Below are 14,109 nucleotides of genomic sequence, written 5' to 3'. Positions count from 1 at the left end.
TTTTCCCCATTCTATTTGTGAATAAATAAATAAAGTTTATTCTATAAATGTAAAATATCTAAAACTGTATTTGCAATAAACTGTCAAAACTAAAAGATTGCCAGTAGAAAGTGAGTATGGTTTACTTGAGTTTAAAGTTAGTGCTATTTGTTCATTGTGAGTCCAAAGTACTTAAAATAACTTTATTTTTCTGAGAGATCACCTCTTAATTAATCAGTTCAGCTCACATATTAGTTGACATTAGTTCAACTGAGAACTAAAACACTGTGGAGGGTGAAAAAAAAACCCCCAAACATCCAAATTATTTTTCACTTGAGCTGTTCCTGAGTCACAGGTACTTTTTGTGCCAAACGTATCATCAGTAGTGGTGTGCGGATCGATACTGAAATATCAATTCTTCCGATACCAGCAATTTATGTTCTAGAATCGATTATCATATTATAATATCGATATTTTAGTACTCTGGGGTAAATTTGTAGTTTTTCCATTAAAATGAACGCAGTGGAAAGAAACTATACAATTCGGATCGTCTAATTTGGAAGGAACTACTTCCTCTTACGCCTTTCATAGTCATATGTGGAATACGGCTGTATAAATGTGTCGCAGCCCCTGGCATTCACACTCACAACAATGGCTGAGCGCAAACAGAGTCCTGTGTGGACACGTTGTTGTGGCAACACCACTGACCTCGTCAAACACCTCAGAGTAAATCACATCACAGAATATGATAAGCTTATGTTGAGGTGAACAGAAGAGGAGGACAGGGACAGGTGCTGCTAGGGCGAGACAGATGTCTCTCGCAGAGTCCTTTAGTGCTGCAGGCAGGCAACATGCTCAAATAGCGCACAACATCAGTTTTTTTTTTTATTTCTATATGATTATTCTTCATTATTAAGCAATAAAAACAAGTTGTCTGATGTCCTCTAATCATTATGAAGCAATATGGTTATGTTATTATTACAATTACATAATACAATTATATATTGTATTATGAAATGCAATGAAACATTAAGTTTTTGTACAGAGTATCGGTATCGGATCAGTATCGCTGATACCACCCTGAATTTTGCTTGGTATCGGATCGGAAAGGAAATCAGTGGTATCGCACATCACTAATCATCAGTAGAATCGGTTTTTGTTGGGCCCTGATGGTTCATTAAACGCGGATCTTTGTGGTGAAGGAGCTCCAATGTTTCACACTGAGCCGCACTTCCCAGCTGTTTGTGCACGCTGGTGGGAGGAACTAAAAAGTGGGTGGAGTTAGAGGCAATGCATTTAGGAATGGGTCCCAAACCTATTTAGTTAGACGGCAGAGTTACCAAGAAGAGCTGGAAACACCTGCTGGTATCTTTGGGACAATCCGCTCCATATTTCTACCCTCTTACTGTCGAACTTAAATCTACCTCCAGGCTTCTTTTGTCTTCTTTTCTCCTATGAAAAACTTTAGAGCCAACTGATCTCTCACTCTCTCTCTCTCTCTTTCTCTATCTCTCTAGTCATCCAAAGTATTATCGATAAGGAGACATTGCACTACTACTATATTTTTTTATAGTTTCTATTTATTGTATTTTTTTGCACTAACGATGCACACCACGCAAAAGGACACGACCTATACGAAGATCTTTGTTGGGGGTCTTCCCTACCACACCACGGATTCCAGTCTCAGGAAATATTTTGAAGTTTTTGGTGAGATTGAAGAAGCAGTGGTCATTACCGACAGGCAGACCGGCAAGTCTAGAGGTTATGGATTTGTAAGTATCACTCAGTAACACCACAGCTTTCCACAGGAGTTTATATGCGTCTATTCGTTCCAGAAATTCGTGTCACCACGTTTCTTCTGTTAAGGCTCGCTTCTGTTGCTGTCTTGCACAACACCATGACTAGCATTGATATATCTGTGGGTCACGGGTTGTTTATGTTTTGATAAGCAGCTCCTGCTTAAATTCGTCACTGGCTTCTGTTGCAATCTCGCACCCACCAACTTGTTGCGCGCTGGTATGCGCCCCGACACGCATTTTTTTAAGGAGCTGTTCACACAGTGGCAGCTGCGGTGGGCTGAAAGAAAACTCTCGATTATGTCTTGATATTGTAGAGCAGGGTTTTCGAAACGGTCACAGTTTCTTCCTCTTAGGGTAGTTTACACCGTCTTGCTGAGACTTGTCATCAAACCTGAGAACCAAAGTGTTTAATGTTTTTGGGTTGTTTGGGGGGGGGGTTGGAGACGAGCAACCATCACGGTTATTCAATAATAAATCTCTTTATTTGTACATATACATATAGTTTGACTAAGCTGACCTTCATATACATGTAAGAGAATTATCCAAAAAAAGAATTATGGAAGCCAAGCCTGAGCCTTTATTTAAGTAACCTAATTTTATTCTTATCTACCCTTGATTTAATCAAATATTTACGTTTGTGTGCTGGGATCAACGTTTAACTTCACGTTTGCTTAGATCCTCTCTTTACTGCTCTTTCTAAATCATCTTTTTTTTTTTATTTACCTTTACTTTATTGTCTCCCAAATAATGTTTATGGTCAAGCTCACATGAATCCCTCTGATTAGAATTAAAGGCTGTAAAAGGAGAACTGAGGGCTTTGGTTTGGTTGTGGTGGTCAGCCTGGCTACCGTTCACTGCTGATAAGTTTCATCACATCCACACGAGGGTGATAAATGTGTATGTGCTGTCAAATACCTGCCACTGTCAGTGATGGCCACACAGGCGCACACAGAAGGAGGCCTCTGTGCACACACACACATACCCACACACACACACACACACACACACACACACACACACACACACACACACACACACACACACAACCCTCAACTGCCTTTAAAAACATCCTCAGCTCTTCGTTTATCCTTCTCTCAGGTGACGATGGCAGACCGTGCAGCCGCAGATCGGGCCTGCAAGGACCCCAACCCGATCATCGATGGCAGGAAGGCCAACGTCAACCTGGCATACCTGGGTGCCAAGCCTCGGGTGATGCAGCCAGGTAAGACCTGCCAGTAGGATGTTTGTTTGTACCTCAGGGTTTGAATCTTAAATATAATTTCAAGTTGTTGTTGCTAGAAGTCAGTTTTTGTCTGTATTTGAAGTTATTTTGTCTTGCAGGTTTTACCTTCGGTGTTCCCCAGATTCACCCAGCATTCATCCAAAGGCCTTATGGGTAAGGACTAACAAGTCGACATGTATTCATTTCCTTGAATAAATGATGTCTAATCATCAGAGTTGGAATGTAAGCTATAAATACACCTTTTCTTCCCCAATGATTGTCCACCCAAAAAAAAAACCTCCAGTCAAAACTGCTTTTCCTAAGTTCGACTGTTTGCAGAAATACGTGTGAGTGTAAATACATTCTTGTGTGAGTGTGCTGAGTGGACAGTGATGGAAACTTTACAGCCTCACTCAATGTTATCTATCTTTCTCTGGTTCGACAGGCTCGCTCTCGGTTAAGCTAACTGTGCTGGTTTGTGGAATAGTTCTGATCAGAGAAAAGGAATTACCTGTAGACTCAAACGCACACAAACAAGCTCTCAAAATGGTGATTACAGATGCATGTACGTGGGTTTCGTTTGGACTTCTTTTTCATTTTATTTAAATAGAACTTAGCTTTGTGTGCCGTTATGAAGTGGTGTTGTTAGCTAAACCGTGTGCTTTCTTTACTTTAGTGATAAAAAAAGTAAAAGAAAAGAAAAACTGGACTGATTGTTGTTTTTGTGGGGTGTTCTTTTTCCTTTTTGTGGAAGCGTGTCTACTTTGCAGAGGAGAAGATTTTTTTTAAATTATTATTATTATCATTGCTTTTAGCTTGTGGTTGATCTGTTTTGTTTAACAGGATGTGCTGTTACATGTTTCTTTCTCCTCCTTCTGGCTGTCTTGTTTGAGTGAGTGGTGACTTTTCTGTGTGGAGTTTCTTTCTTTCACCCTTGCCCCCCCACCCCACACTTTCCCCTCAAAATAACAAAGCCTATCACTGCTTGCATGTGCTCAGTGCATCTTCCTGCTGTTTCTTACATTAACACAACACGGCAGAGACCAACTTACTGTGAAATGACCTCTTGTGGTCTCTCAGCCTCCTTTTCTTCGCACTATTGGGAGATGCGAATGTCTTATGAATGAACCGAAAGCATCCCAGTTAAAATGTGAGCTTATATGCGTCTGACTACACCTGAACATACGGGGGTTATGGGGTCTCACTGTGCATCTGCACACGTCCACATGCACCCAGCTCAAGTCAGTCAGCACCAAAGTCTCCACTGTGACACAAACAAATGTCTGGATGTCTCTTTTTCTATCTCTTATTCTCTCAGAGCGAGCTTTCGTCACATGGGCTCGTGGTGTTAAGGAAAACAAGCGCACCCATTGTGCCACACAAAGCCCTGAATGCTGACAATGCAGTCGCATGAAGCTGAGCTGTGTGTGTGTCTGTGTTAGGGGGTCCAGTGAGGGTGCACGAGCTGTCGCTGTGTGTCATGTAAGAGCAGGGAAGAGCCCATTTAAACAGGGTCATGTGAGTGTGTTAGGGGCCGGCCTAACATATAGCCTTTAACTCTTTATCCCCGTTAAGTCGACTTTTGACGTCGCCTCTGTACACTTAATGACAGGTTTTTGCACATCAGCATATTTCAATAAAGGCATGGTTAGGCAAAAAGAGTTAACCTCCTTGGACCTGGTGTCCAAATATATGGACATCACATTTTGGGTTATTTAGACCAAAATACTCAATTTTGCTCTACAAGGGCCTGATGTCCACTTACGAGGACATTATACTGCTGCTGTTCTATCAAATTTTTAAACAAATATCCTCATATGTGGCTCTCATTTTTCTTAAAAACAAAAATAAGATAAAAAAATAAAATCGGGCAATTCTTTGTTTTTACATTCATCGGGCCCCAATATGCCCAAATATCAAAGAGAAATGAAAAATGCACGCCATGGAAGAGTTTGGGTCTTAGGACGTTAATATGAATTTGTACAAGTTATGAATCATACATGACTCATATCTGAACAAATGTAAGCACACTGTTAATCTATGAAAGCAAATTACAGACAGAAGTCTTTTTCCATGTACAATGGAATTAAGTCCAGATTTTAGTGAAGAAAATTTACTTAATTAAATGGTATTTTCCCCACAGTGGCTTTCAAAATCCAAAAAGGATGTCAATGTGGCTGTCCTCTGATAGTCCTGTGAGCAGATAGGCTTGCATAAACTGGCGGCAGTGTCGTCTTTTTTCCTTTTTTTCACATACCTGGTGAGGTTGGGAGGTGAATTCCAAAAGGGAATTTAGCATGACCCACTCCAGGGACAGCGGCTGGTGGGGAGAATTCACGAACACGTGTCAGGCTCCAACCCTGTCACTTCACCTTCAGTTTGAACATGGTGCAGAGAAAGTTAAGAGCTAGCCAATCAAATCATCTTTACAGTCGACCCCCACCTGTTTGCGGTTTTTCTGGATTTTCTGTGGAACTAACTGATTTTATTTTCACGACAAAATACATTTTTTATGATTAAAAAAGAAGGTGTGTTTCTCAACATGGGGAAATGGCATCAGCAGACACGGGGGCGGCTACAAAATATCCCAAGACCTTCAAATGTTTTAGGATGATAGTTTATGGTATATATGGTGTTTGAACTATTTAAATAGGCAGTTATAAGCATTTTTAGAGCGGTCTCAAGTGTTTGGTATTTGGTATTTGCAGCTGGTTGTGGCCCTTAGCCCCAGCAAATACTGGGGGTCATCTGTATTAAAATGATCCACCAAAGCGTTAACTGAGAGAACAACTTGGTTGCCTGTGCAGTTCAGTATTACATAAAAGAAGTTGCTGTGAAAAATCAGCCTGGTGTATATATACAAAGAAGCTAGTGTGGCTAATGCTAATCGCTAACTGATGCTTGGCCAGATTTCCTTGTAATGATTAGCTATTATCGCTATGGCGATCGCACCAGCAAAGATATCCCCCCAGCTGAGGAAATGTAACTGTGTGAATAGGGTTGTCATAGTATTAAAATGTCAAACTTGGGAAGATTTTGACCACATCCTGCAACAGCAGAAGTAATGGCAAAGAAGTCATATCTCAAAAACTGTTTAATACTTAAGTGTTGTTGAAAATGAAGATTCAGTGATCTCTTTAAAACGTGCTGTTCAGTGTTATGAATGTTAACTACTTCAGCTGTTAGTAACGGTAGGAGCTAGTTCAGTGCCTGCCTGGAGACCACTGTTGTTGTGATTTGTTGTGACTATATAAATAAAACTGGATTGAATACAAGCGTCACAAAGCGAGCTCAGGGGAGGCAGAAACCTGCTGTGGAGCAGAAGACCTCGTAAACAGATTAGAAGAAAAGCTGCAACGAGTAAACAATTAAACCTCATGACTTTCTGGCTGCATTCTTCCTACACTTGCCCCACTTTGCGTTCTTTCTGTCCTTGTCCCCACAAATATGTGGAGACATACACTTCTACTCTATCCGCAAGGGACTCTGCAGAGAGTCTGTTTTTAACACAATAACAGTAACTATATGCAACAGATATCCATCTTCTTCAGGGAGCTCCAGAGATGTAAGGCAGCCATTGAGGAAAATTTACATTCATAACCTTTGAGTACATCACACTGCTCGGATTAAGTTCCAATATCCACATAAACACCAGACCTTAATAAATTACTTTCCATGTAAACAGCTGACCCGAAGTCTTCAGTCTGATTTAGAGAAATACTAGTGTGTAACTGCAGCCACGATCTCCACAGCAGGGAATAAATTTGTTAGAAGTAAACTCAAAGTGAGAGAGGCTTAGGATGAAAGCTCCGGTGAAAGATACAATTCGCAAATCACAAACGTGGCAAACAGCGTCCTCTTTTCCTTTTGAAATGAATCAAAGAACCTCTTTAGATTGATGGTCCCTTGAAGTCACTTCAGCACTGAAGTTTGCATTTTCACAATTTTTTTTAAAGAGACAAACGATCACAGCTGAACATCCTTTTACATCCAGCGGCTCAAAAACTGAAGTTCTCCTCTGCACGCTCAGAAGATGTATCTGTGCTGCTGCTGTTGCTGTTAATACGTCCACACAGAGTGACTGGTGAAGGTTTCGCACAGTAACTTTATCCAGGTAGCCATCTGTGTTTGGATTATGACTATGTTACAAATATTTAAGTGCATCAGAATCACAGTCAGCTTGGTCGTAACAACTCTTTAAATTAGGAAATGTTTGTGACGTCAACCTCTCGCACTTTGATAACGAACAAGTCCACATGGCAGACAGCATGCAGGCTGGAAGACAACCTTTATTTAGCCTTGAACTTTATTGACTACTGGGACCTTCCAATAAAGAAACGCACACACAGGAACAGTCAGACCAGCATACCTGCACAAATCAGCTACATATACTTGGAATAGACTGGGATAACTTAAATGCTCTTATTTTATGACCATCTGCACAGAGAAAAGCCGTTTTTAGTTTGTTTATTTTAATGAGGCAGAGCTTTGCTTCCTATGGCCGAAAACACAACTTATGCTATGTGTATATCTGTGTGTGTTATTCAGTCTATACCAACTTATACAGCTCAGCACCACCAGTATCTTGTAATACAGATTTAATAATGTAACTGCAATAAGATCTAGGAGTCAGACAAATATTAGAAAGTGTGCGCAAAGATGTGAATATCACATTATGAGATTATTAGATTTGCTGTCTTGCACAATGCATTTTCAGAGCACAGCACTCTATGCTTGCATAGTGCTTAGATTATCGAATTATATTATTATAGATCTAGTACTAACATGAGATCTGAAGTCCTGTTAGGGGCTTATTTGCTGTGCTTTTCACACAGAGCACCTGTGGGTCAGCTGCTGCCTTTTTAACTGATTAATTCAAATCCTGGCATCAACTGTGCAAACAGAGTTACAATGTGTTTGTTGATCAGTACACTCAAACCACCCCCCCAAAAACTCAATAAACATGAAGTAGTAACTTTGAGTAAAATGCAACTGAAATATATAAAAGGTTTCTTTATTAAAATAATTAACAATTAAGGATAATTTGCTTGGTATAAACTGAATGAATGCCAATTAAGTAAATTTCATTGAACCAGAATCCCTTAATTATACTCATGTAACAAAATTAAATGGAAAACTTACACTTAATTAATTAGTTGATTTGTTTTTTGGGGGGGGGGGGGGGTTTTGAGCGTGTTAGACCAGCAAATACTTGCACAACTGAGCAGTCGAGCAGTGGGCGAATCTTCCACGCCTGTCATATGACGTTTTTCCTCTCTTGATAATTCAGTGATTTCACACGAGATAACAGCCTGTAAACATCTCTCTGCACCACTGCTGCTATATATATATATTTTTTTATTAGGCCAGTAAAATATCTAAAGCCTTACTGAGCCCACTGAGTTTCTTTAGTGCCACTTTCAAAGTGAGTTTTTTGAATCACATGATACTGAAAATGCTGCTTCAGAAGGTTTTCTAATTAGTTTAACTCTGAAAAAAAAAACAAAGAATCTTTTCAGGATAGAAATTTTCTTACCAGCCTTCAAAAATGCTCTTATGTGGGTATCTTTAGCAACAGCAACACCATCCCTTCACATTTCCACCCCTTTGCTTTTCACGTCTTTTTTCAGTTGAGTGATTGTGCTGTGCCCTCGTCATGGTTGTTGCTTTTGTGAAATGTTTTTTTCCTATATATCCTCCTCTCTGACACTTTGCTCTTTATGTTCTCTCCTGTTTTTCCTGGTCCACTGTTTTCGGTTGGGATGTGGATTGGATTTGGATAATGGAGTGCTCACAATAGGGTTGCCACGATAGATCCCACTTTTTTTTTTAAACTTTCTGATCGTTTTCTCTCTCAATCCAGACGATAAAGTGACCACCTGATATCCACTGATTGTGCAGATTTTTCCTCAACAGATTTAACAGCAATCGTTATTTAAAGTTAGATGCGCGGCTGTTACTGGAATTCTGTTTTCTCACTTCGTTTGAGTTCAATTCGAGGAGAGGGGATATCAAAAAAGCAACATTTCTTATTTTTGCTTCTTACTAAAAAAGTTGATTTTTCACTTCTCTCATTCAGAATGGTGTAGATTATAAAAACTCCCTTCCTGCTTGCTGTGCAGCTGAGTTTCCAGACCTTATAGAGACTAGGGGCTGGGATAAGGCTATGTCATGGAGGGCAGAATGTGCTCATTGTTCAGAATTGTTTATTTAATCGAAACATCCCTCTCAGTGCAGAGCCTAGTCCCAGCTCCCCCCACAGCCTCCGTGGCTCATTGTCCCGACAGAGAGGGGGAAATGGCCAGCAGCGTCCCTTTTTAAAACTGTCCAGCTGTCAAAGTGGCAGTGACATTTTCACAAAGCTTCCCTGGGCTCATCTACTCTGTTCACACACACACACCCCACCCCCTGCCACTGTAAGCCACCCGAACCCCGCTGCCCCTGCTCTCCCTCCAGCAGGCAGGGGACAGCACCAGAGTTAATGTACAAATTGACCATCAGATGAGCTGCAAGGCTACAAATCTCAACCCTCTTCTTTCTCTTTTGTCTCCACAACGCAAACTCAAACATGCCCCTCATGCTCTGCCTCATAGAGAAGATGATGTCAGTACTTCATCCAGATGTAATCATACGAAAGTTGGTTTTTTTTAATTAAGAAGGGAAACAAAGAAAAAAAAAGTCTGGGTGTTGAAAGATTTTCTCATGTTCTAGTCTTCTTTTCTAGTCAAACTTTTTCTATTTTGGCAACCCTATATTGTTCTAATCCTTACTAGCAGGCATTTTCTTGCTCTTCTTGACTGGTGACCTGGACTGGGTCTGGGTGGTGGGAGGGCGCTTGGCCTTAGTGTGGTGGAGTTGGGTTTTTGGGGGGTTGGGTCTTACTGTCTTTTTAATGTTTGGCACTGAATCAAACAACTGTCACATCTGTGTGTTTCTCCCACAGCATCCCGGCCCACTATGTGTATCCTCAGGCCTTCGTTCAGCCTAGTGTGGTCATCCCTCATGTGCAGCCTGCAGCCGCTGCGCCTCCCACTGCCTCATCCCCCTACATCGACTACACCGGAGCCGCCTATGCACAGTATTCTGCTGCAGCAGCCAACGCTGCTGCCGCTGCCGCCGCCGCTTACGAGCAATACCCTTACACCGCCTCCCCAGCGGCCACAGGCTACGTGGCCACTGCCGGATACGGCTATGCTGTCCAGCAACCTTTGGCCACCGCTGCCCCGGGCTCAGCCGCTGCTGCAGCTGCAGCCTTTGGCCAGTACCAGCCTCAGCAATTGCAAGCTGACCGCATGCAATAGCAGGTCCTGCAAGTGCTGGACATGCAGAGCAAGAAGGAGGCCCACCCCAGCTACAGCTGATCTGTTAAAAAAAAAAAGAAAAAAAAGAGGGAGTGGCGTTAAGGGTGTGGCGTGTCAACAGCTCAAAAGCAGAGTTGCTTTAAAAAGGTGATGATGATGATGATGATGGTGATGGTGATGGTGATGGTGATGATGGTGAGGTGGGAACTTTTTACAGTAACTTTTCAACTTGCTGTGCTTCAACCAAAAAAATGAAAAAAGAGAAAATGAAAAAAAGCCGCAGGACAAATAATGAAAATGGTTTTCTATTATTATTATCATTATTGTTGTTGTTGTTGTTATTACCATGATTATTATTATCATTACTATTATCATTGTAGTACAGTACTTATTTTTAGAGATCCAGGAACTAATCCCTGTGGTTGGTATAGGTCCTATTGCTGTCTTTAACGTTAGTTTTTAGGAAAATACTCCTTTTTTTCCTCTTGTTAGGTTATTTAATGCCCTCATAACATTTATATTTATTATTTGTTATTATTAAACACTGAGGGCTCTGCTTGTTCTTTTTGTCTTTTCAAGTGCATTTTTGGAAGTTGATATTTTCTGATAATCAGGGAAATGGAACAGTTTCCACTGTGTTAGCTATTATTTTGTGTGACTCGCCGTGTCACAAACATTTGAAGAACTACCTTATTATCTTCCTGATGCTGAATGTCCCTTTTTTTTTTAACTCTGTGTCTCTCAACCTCTTGACCTATGCAAAGCAAACAAATCACCATGAGACAAAGAAACAAAGAAAAGAAACTGAAAATGTCATCAACTCTGACTTGACTCTTGGACTGAAAAAAAAGGGGGGACTTGGCAAATAAAACAAAGGCACTGACAAAAGGAGAGAGACTGAAAAATGGCTTCGGACAATGAGAAACACTAAATCTGTTGCTTTTCCACGTTTCGCTCATATGTAAACTGACACATACATCCAGAGCTGCACACATAGCAGTCAAAGACAAAGGCAAGCGCAGTCGTGCTTCTCTCTGTCTCTGCTTTTGAGAGAAGCAGAAAGAGGGAGAGCAGCAGCAGCTGCTGGTGGGGGGGGGGGTTGGACAGAGCCAGCTCCAGCGCCACACAGACGGATCACTCTGGAAAGAACGCTTCACTTGTGCTCGTTTGTTGAGTTGTCACATTTTAATCCCCGGCCGAGCCCTTTGGGAACCAACTTTAACCCCCACCCCCACCCCACTCGACTCATCCTCCACCCCGGTCATTCAGCACTGCCCCCGTCAGCATTTCCACCTCTGTGCTGCTGTAGTCAGGTACGCACTCACAAACACTTTCACCAAAGCCACCCCGACAACTGGCCTGCCTCATGTCTGTCAAGAACACCAGGTGGGGTGGGAGGATGTGGGTTTCCTCTTTGACGTCGTGTTGGTCTCTCTTAAATGTGCCTTACATTTTTACTGCTATTTAAGAGAGAAAAAAACTTAAAAAAAAAAAAAAAAGAGAGATAAATCTACTATTTAAGATATTTATTTTTGAGGGTTGACTATGTTGACACTCTGAGAGTAGAGACTTAGTGGCGGTACTGTATTATTAATATGATGTACTCATCTCAAGGCATATATAAGTTATTGATTAGTTTTATTATCATTATTATCATTATTATTATTAATAATAACATAATCAACCAAAATGTTGATATAGGAGTTATTTAAAAATGTGCACTGTACTTCTATTTTTTATCTTTTTTGATTCTTCGGAACATGACATTAAATATCAGCTTCATGCCTTTTTGTATGGAAGAACTTTATTTAAATGCAGGTCTCCTTGCATGCAGACAGTACTCTGCCTCTTCTATGTTTAGAGAAGAGGAAAAACTAATCTTTTTTTTTCTCTTTGGTAAAAAGAAGCAAAAAAAAAGCTGCTTTTCTCTACTAGAATGTATAGCTGTTGTCGAGGTTTCAGTAGCTGTGCTCTTTTTTTGCTTCATATTCATCAGATGGGCAATTTTACACTGTTGGGAATTTTTATACTTGAACTCTTTCTTACAAGGGAAATAAAATAAACAACAAAAAAAAGTTTAATGAAGCTTTTCATTGTCACTGGATGAGGGCATGTAAAGTGTTGTTATTAAATGCAAAGGTCCTGTTGATATTAAAACCTTTACTTCAGAATATCAACTTAAATTTCTCAAATTGGAATAAAATGTTCGATATTTAAAAAGGCTGCTTGTCTTTTGTTTACAGAAACACATACTGTGGTTACTGGTCTTTCTCCACAAATACACCTCAGTCTACTGTTAACAGATTTCTGCTTTGATATGTATGAAAATCCAGAGTTGGTTATAAACAAAAGAATATGATTGGCGTGCATGCCAGGGGGAGTGGTCAGGGAGTGTGACTACAGGCTGCTTAGTAAACAATGAAACTGTCAATAAGTAAAATGCTAATGCTAATGCAAATTTGCTATCATTTCATTGTGATCGGAAGTAAATGTACACTTTTTAAATAATGGTGCTGAACAGCTACCCCTGTTTTACAGTGTGATTTGACAAGACATAAACCTATTAACTTCTCATTACTGATGAAGATTGACAACAGTTGGTCGTTTCTCTTTGCCAGAAACAAAAGAAATTGTTTGACAGTGCTCACTGGACTGACCAATACTCTATGTGAAAGACCCCAGTTTGGGTTCAAACCAGTAACTCTCTTTCTGGGAGCTTAAGCTGCCCAATAACCCTTTAGCCTGAACCATGAAATAATTGCCACAGAATTCTATTTTTTGAAAATGGATTGTTTATTTATCCTTTTGACAAATAAAATAAAAATAATTCAATATTAATTACATTAGATATTATATATATTATATTTCAGTATTGATTGTATTTTATTTAGCATGTAATTGTATTGTAATCTATTTCTTAAAAATGAAATATACAATTTATTTTGGTTTATGGGCCCCTTTTCCATTAGTACCTACTTGGAACGACTCAGACCTGCTCAACACAGCTTTCCGGGGCGATCGTGGCTCAAGAGTTGGCAGTTCATCTTGTAATCGGAAGGTTGCTGGTTGGAGCCCCGGCTCCAACAGTTTCGGTCGTTGTGTCCTTGGGCAAGACACTTCACCTGTTGCCTACTGGTGGTGGTCAGAGTCCGGCAGCCTCGCCTCTGTCAGTTCGCCCCAGGGCAGCTGTGGCTTACCATCACCAGTGTGTGAATGGGTGTATGACTGAATGTAGTGTAAAGCGCTTTGGGGTCCTTAGCGACTAAGTAAAAGCTCAATACAAATACAGGCCCCACTGTCGCCAAGTGCTTGCTAATAGGGGTCATTGGATTATTGGGGTTTCCTCTGTATTATTGTAGGGTCTTTACAATATAAAGCACCTTGAGGTGACTGTTGTTGTGATTTTCGTGCTATATAAATAAAACTGAATTAAATTAAGATGGGTTAGTGAAGAGCACCCATGTCAAACTAAATAGAAGCAGCTGTGTCCGTGTCCAAACCAAGAAGGTCTTTCAAATGAGGCCACTGCCATGAAAGGTTATGAAATGAAAACAAAGTTGACCATGGATATTTAAAAAAACAAAACCCTGTTATAAACATAAGAATAGCAAAATTATATTTTTTAACAAGTTTTCATAATTTCTGAAATGATTGTGAAAAATTGTGTTTATTTATGTTTGAACATAAATATGTGACTCTGTAAGTCTGAGTGTGCGTGGTCCCACATGAAACCACGTTATGAAACACTGGAGTTAGTCACGCCCAGATTGCGTAACCATGGATACTAATCAAGTCGAGGCCTATCAAT

At 40.4% G+C, this 14,109-nt stretch overlaps 1 protein-coding gene across 1 annotated transcript; it reads left to right on the top strand.

The window, feature by feature from the left end:
- The first annotated feature begins 1,307 nt into the window (after positions 1–1,307).
- On the top strand, positions 1,308–10,863 carry rbm24a (RNA binding motif protein 24a). Its single transcript, XM_085445847.1, has 4 exons — positions 1,308–1,751; positions 2,877–3,000; positions 3,120–3,174; positions 9,944–10,863. The coding sequence occupies exons 1-4, from the start codon at positions 1,584–1,586 to the stop codon at positions 10,299–10,301; spliced, it is 705 nt and encodes a 234-aa protein (XP_085301973.1). The 5' UTR covers positions 1,308–1,583; the 3' UTR covers positions 10,302–10,863.
- The last annotated feature ends 3,246 nt before the right edge of the window (positions 10,864–14,109 follow it).

Source organism: Copadichromis virginalis, linkage group LG22 (genome assembly GCF_057382275.1).
Source record: "Copadichromis virginalis isolate Kocher_CV1m ecotype Utaka linkage group LG22, C_Virginalis_male_GT1.1, whole genome shotgun sequence".
Lineage (NCBI taxonomy): Eukaryota > Metazoa > Chordata > Actinopteri > Cichliformes > Cichlidae > Copadichromis > Copadichromis virginalis.
Note: the sequence above shows the minus strand (reverse complement) of the source record. Positions and strands in the feature narration are given on the sequence as shown.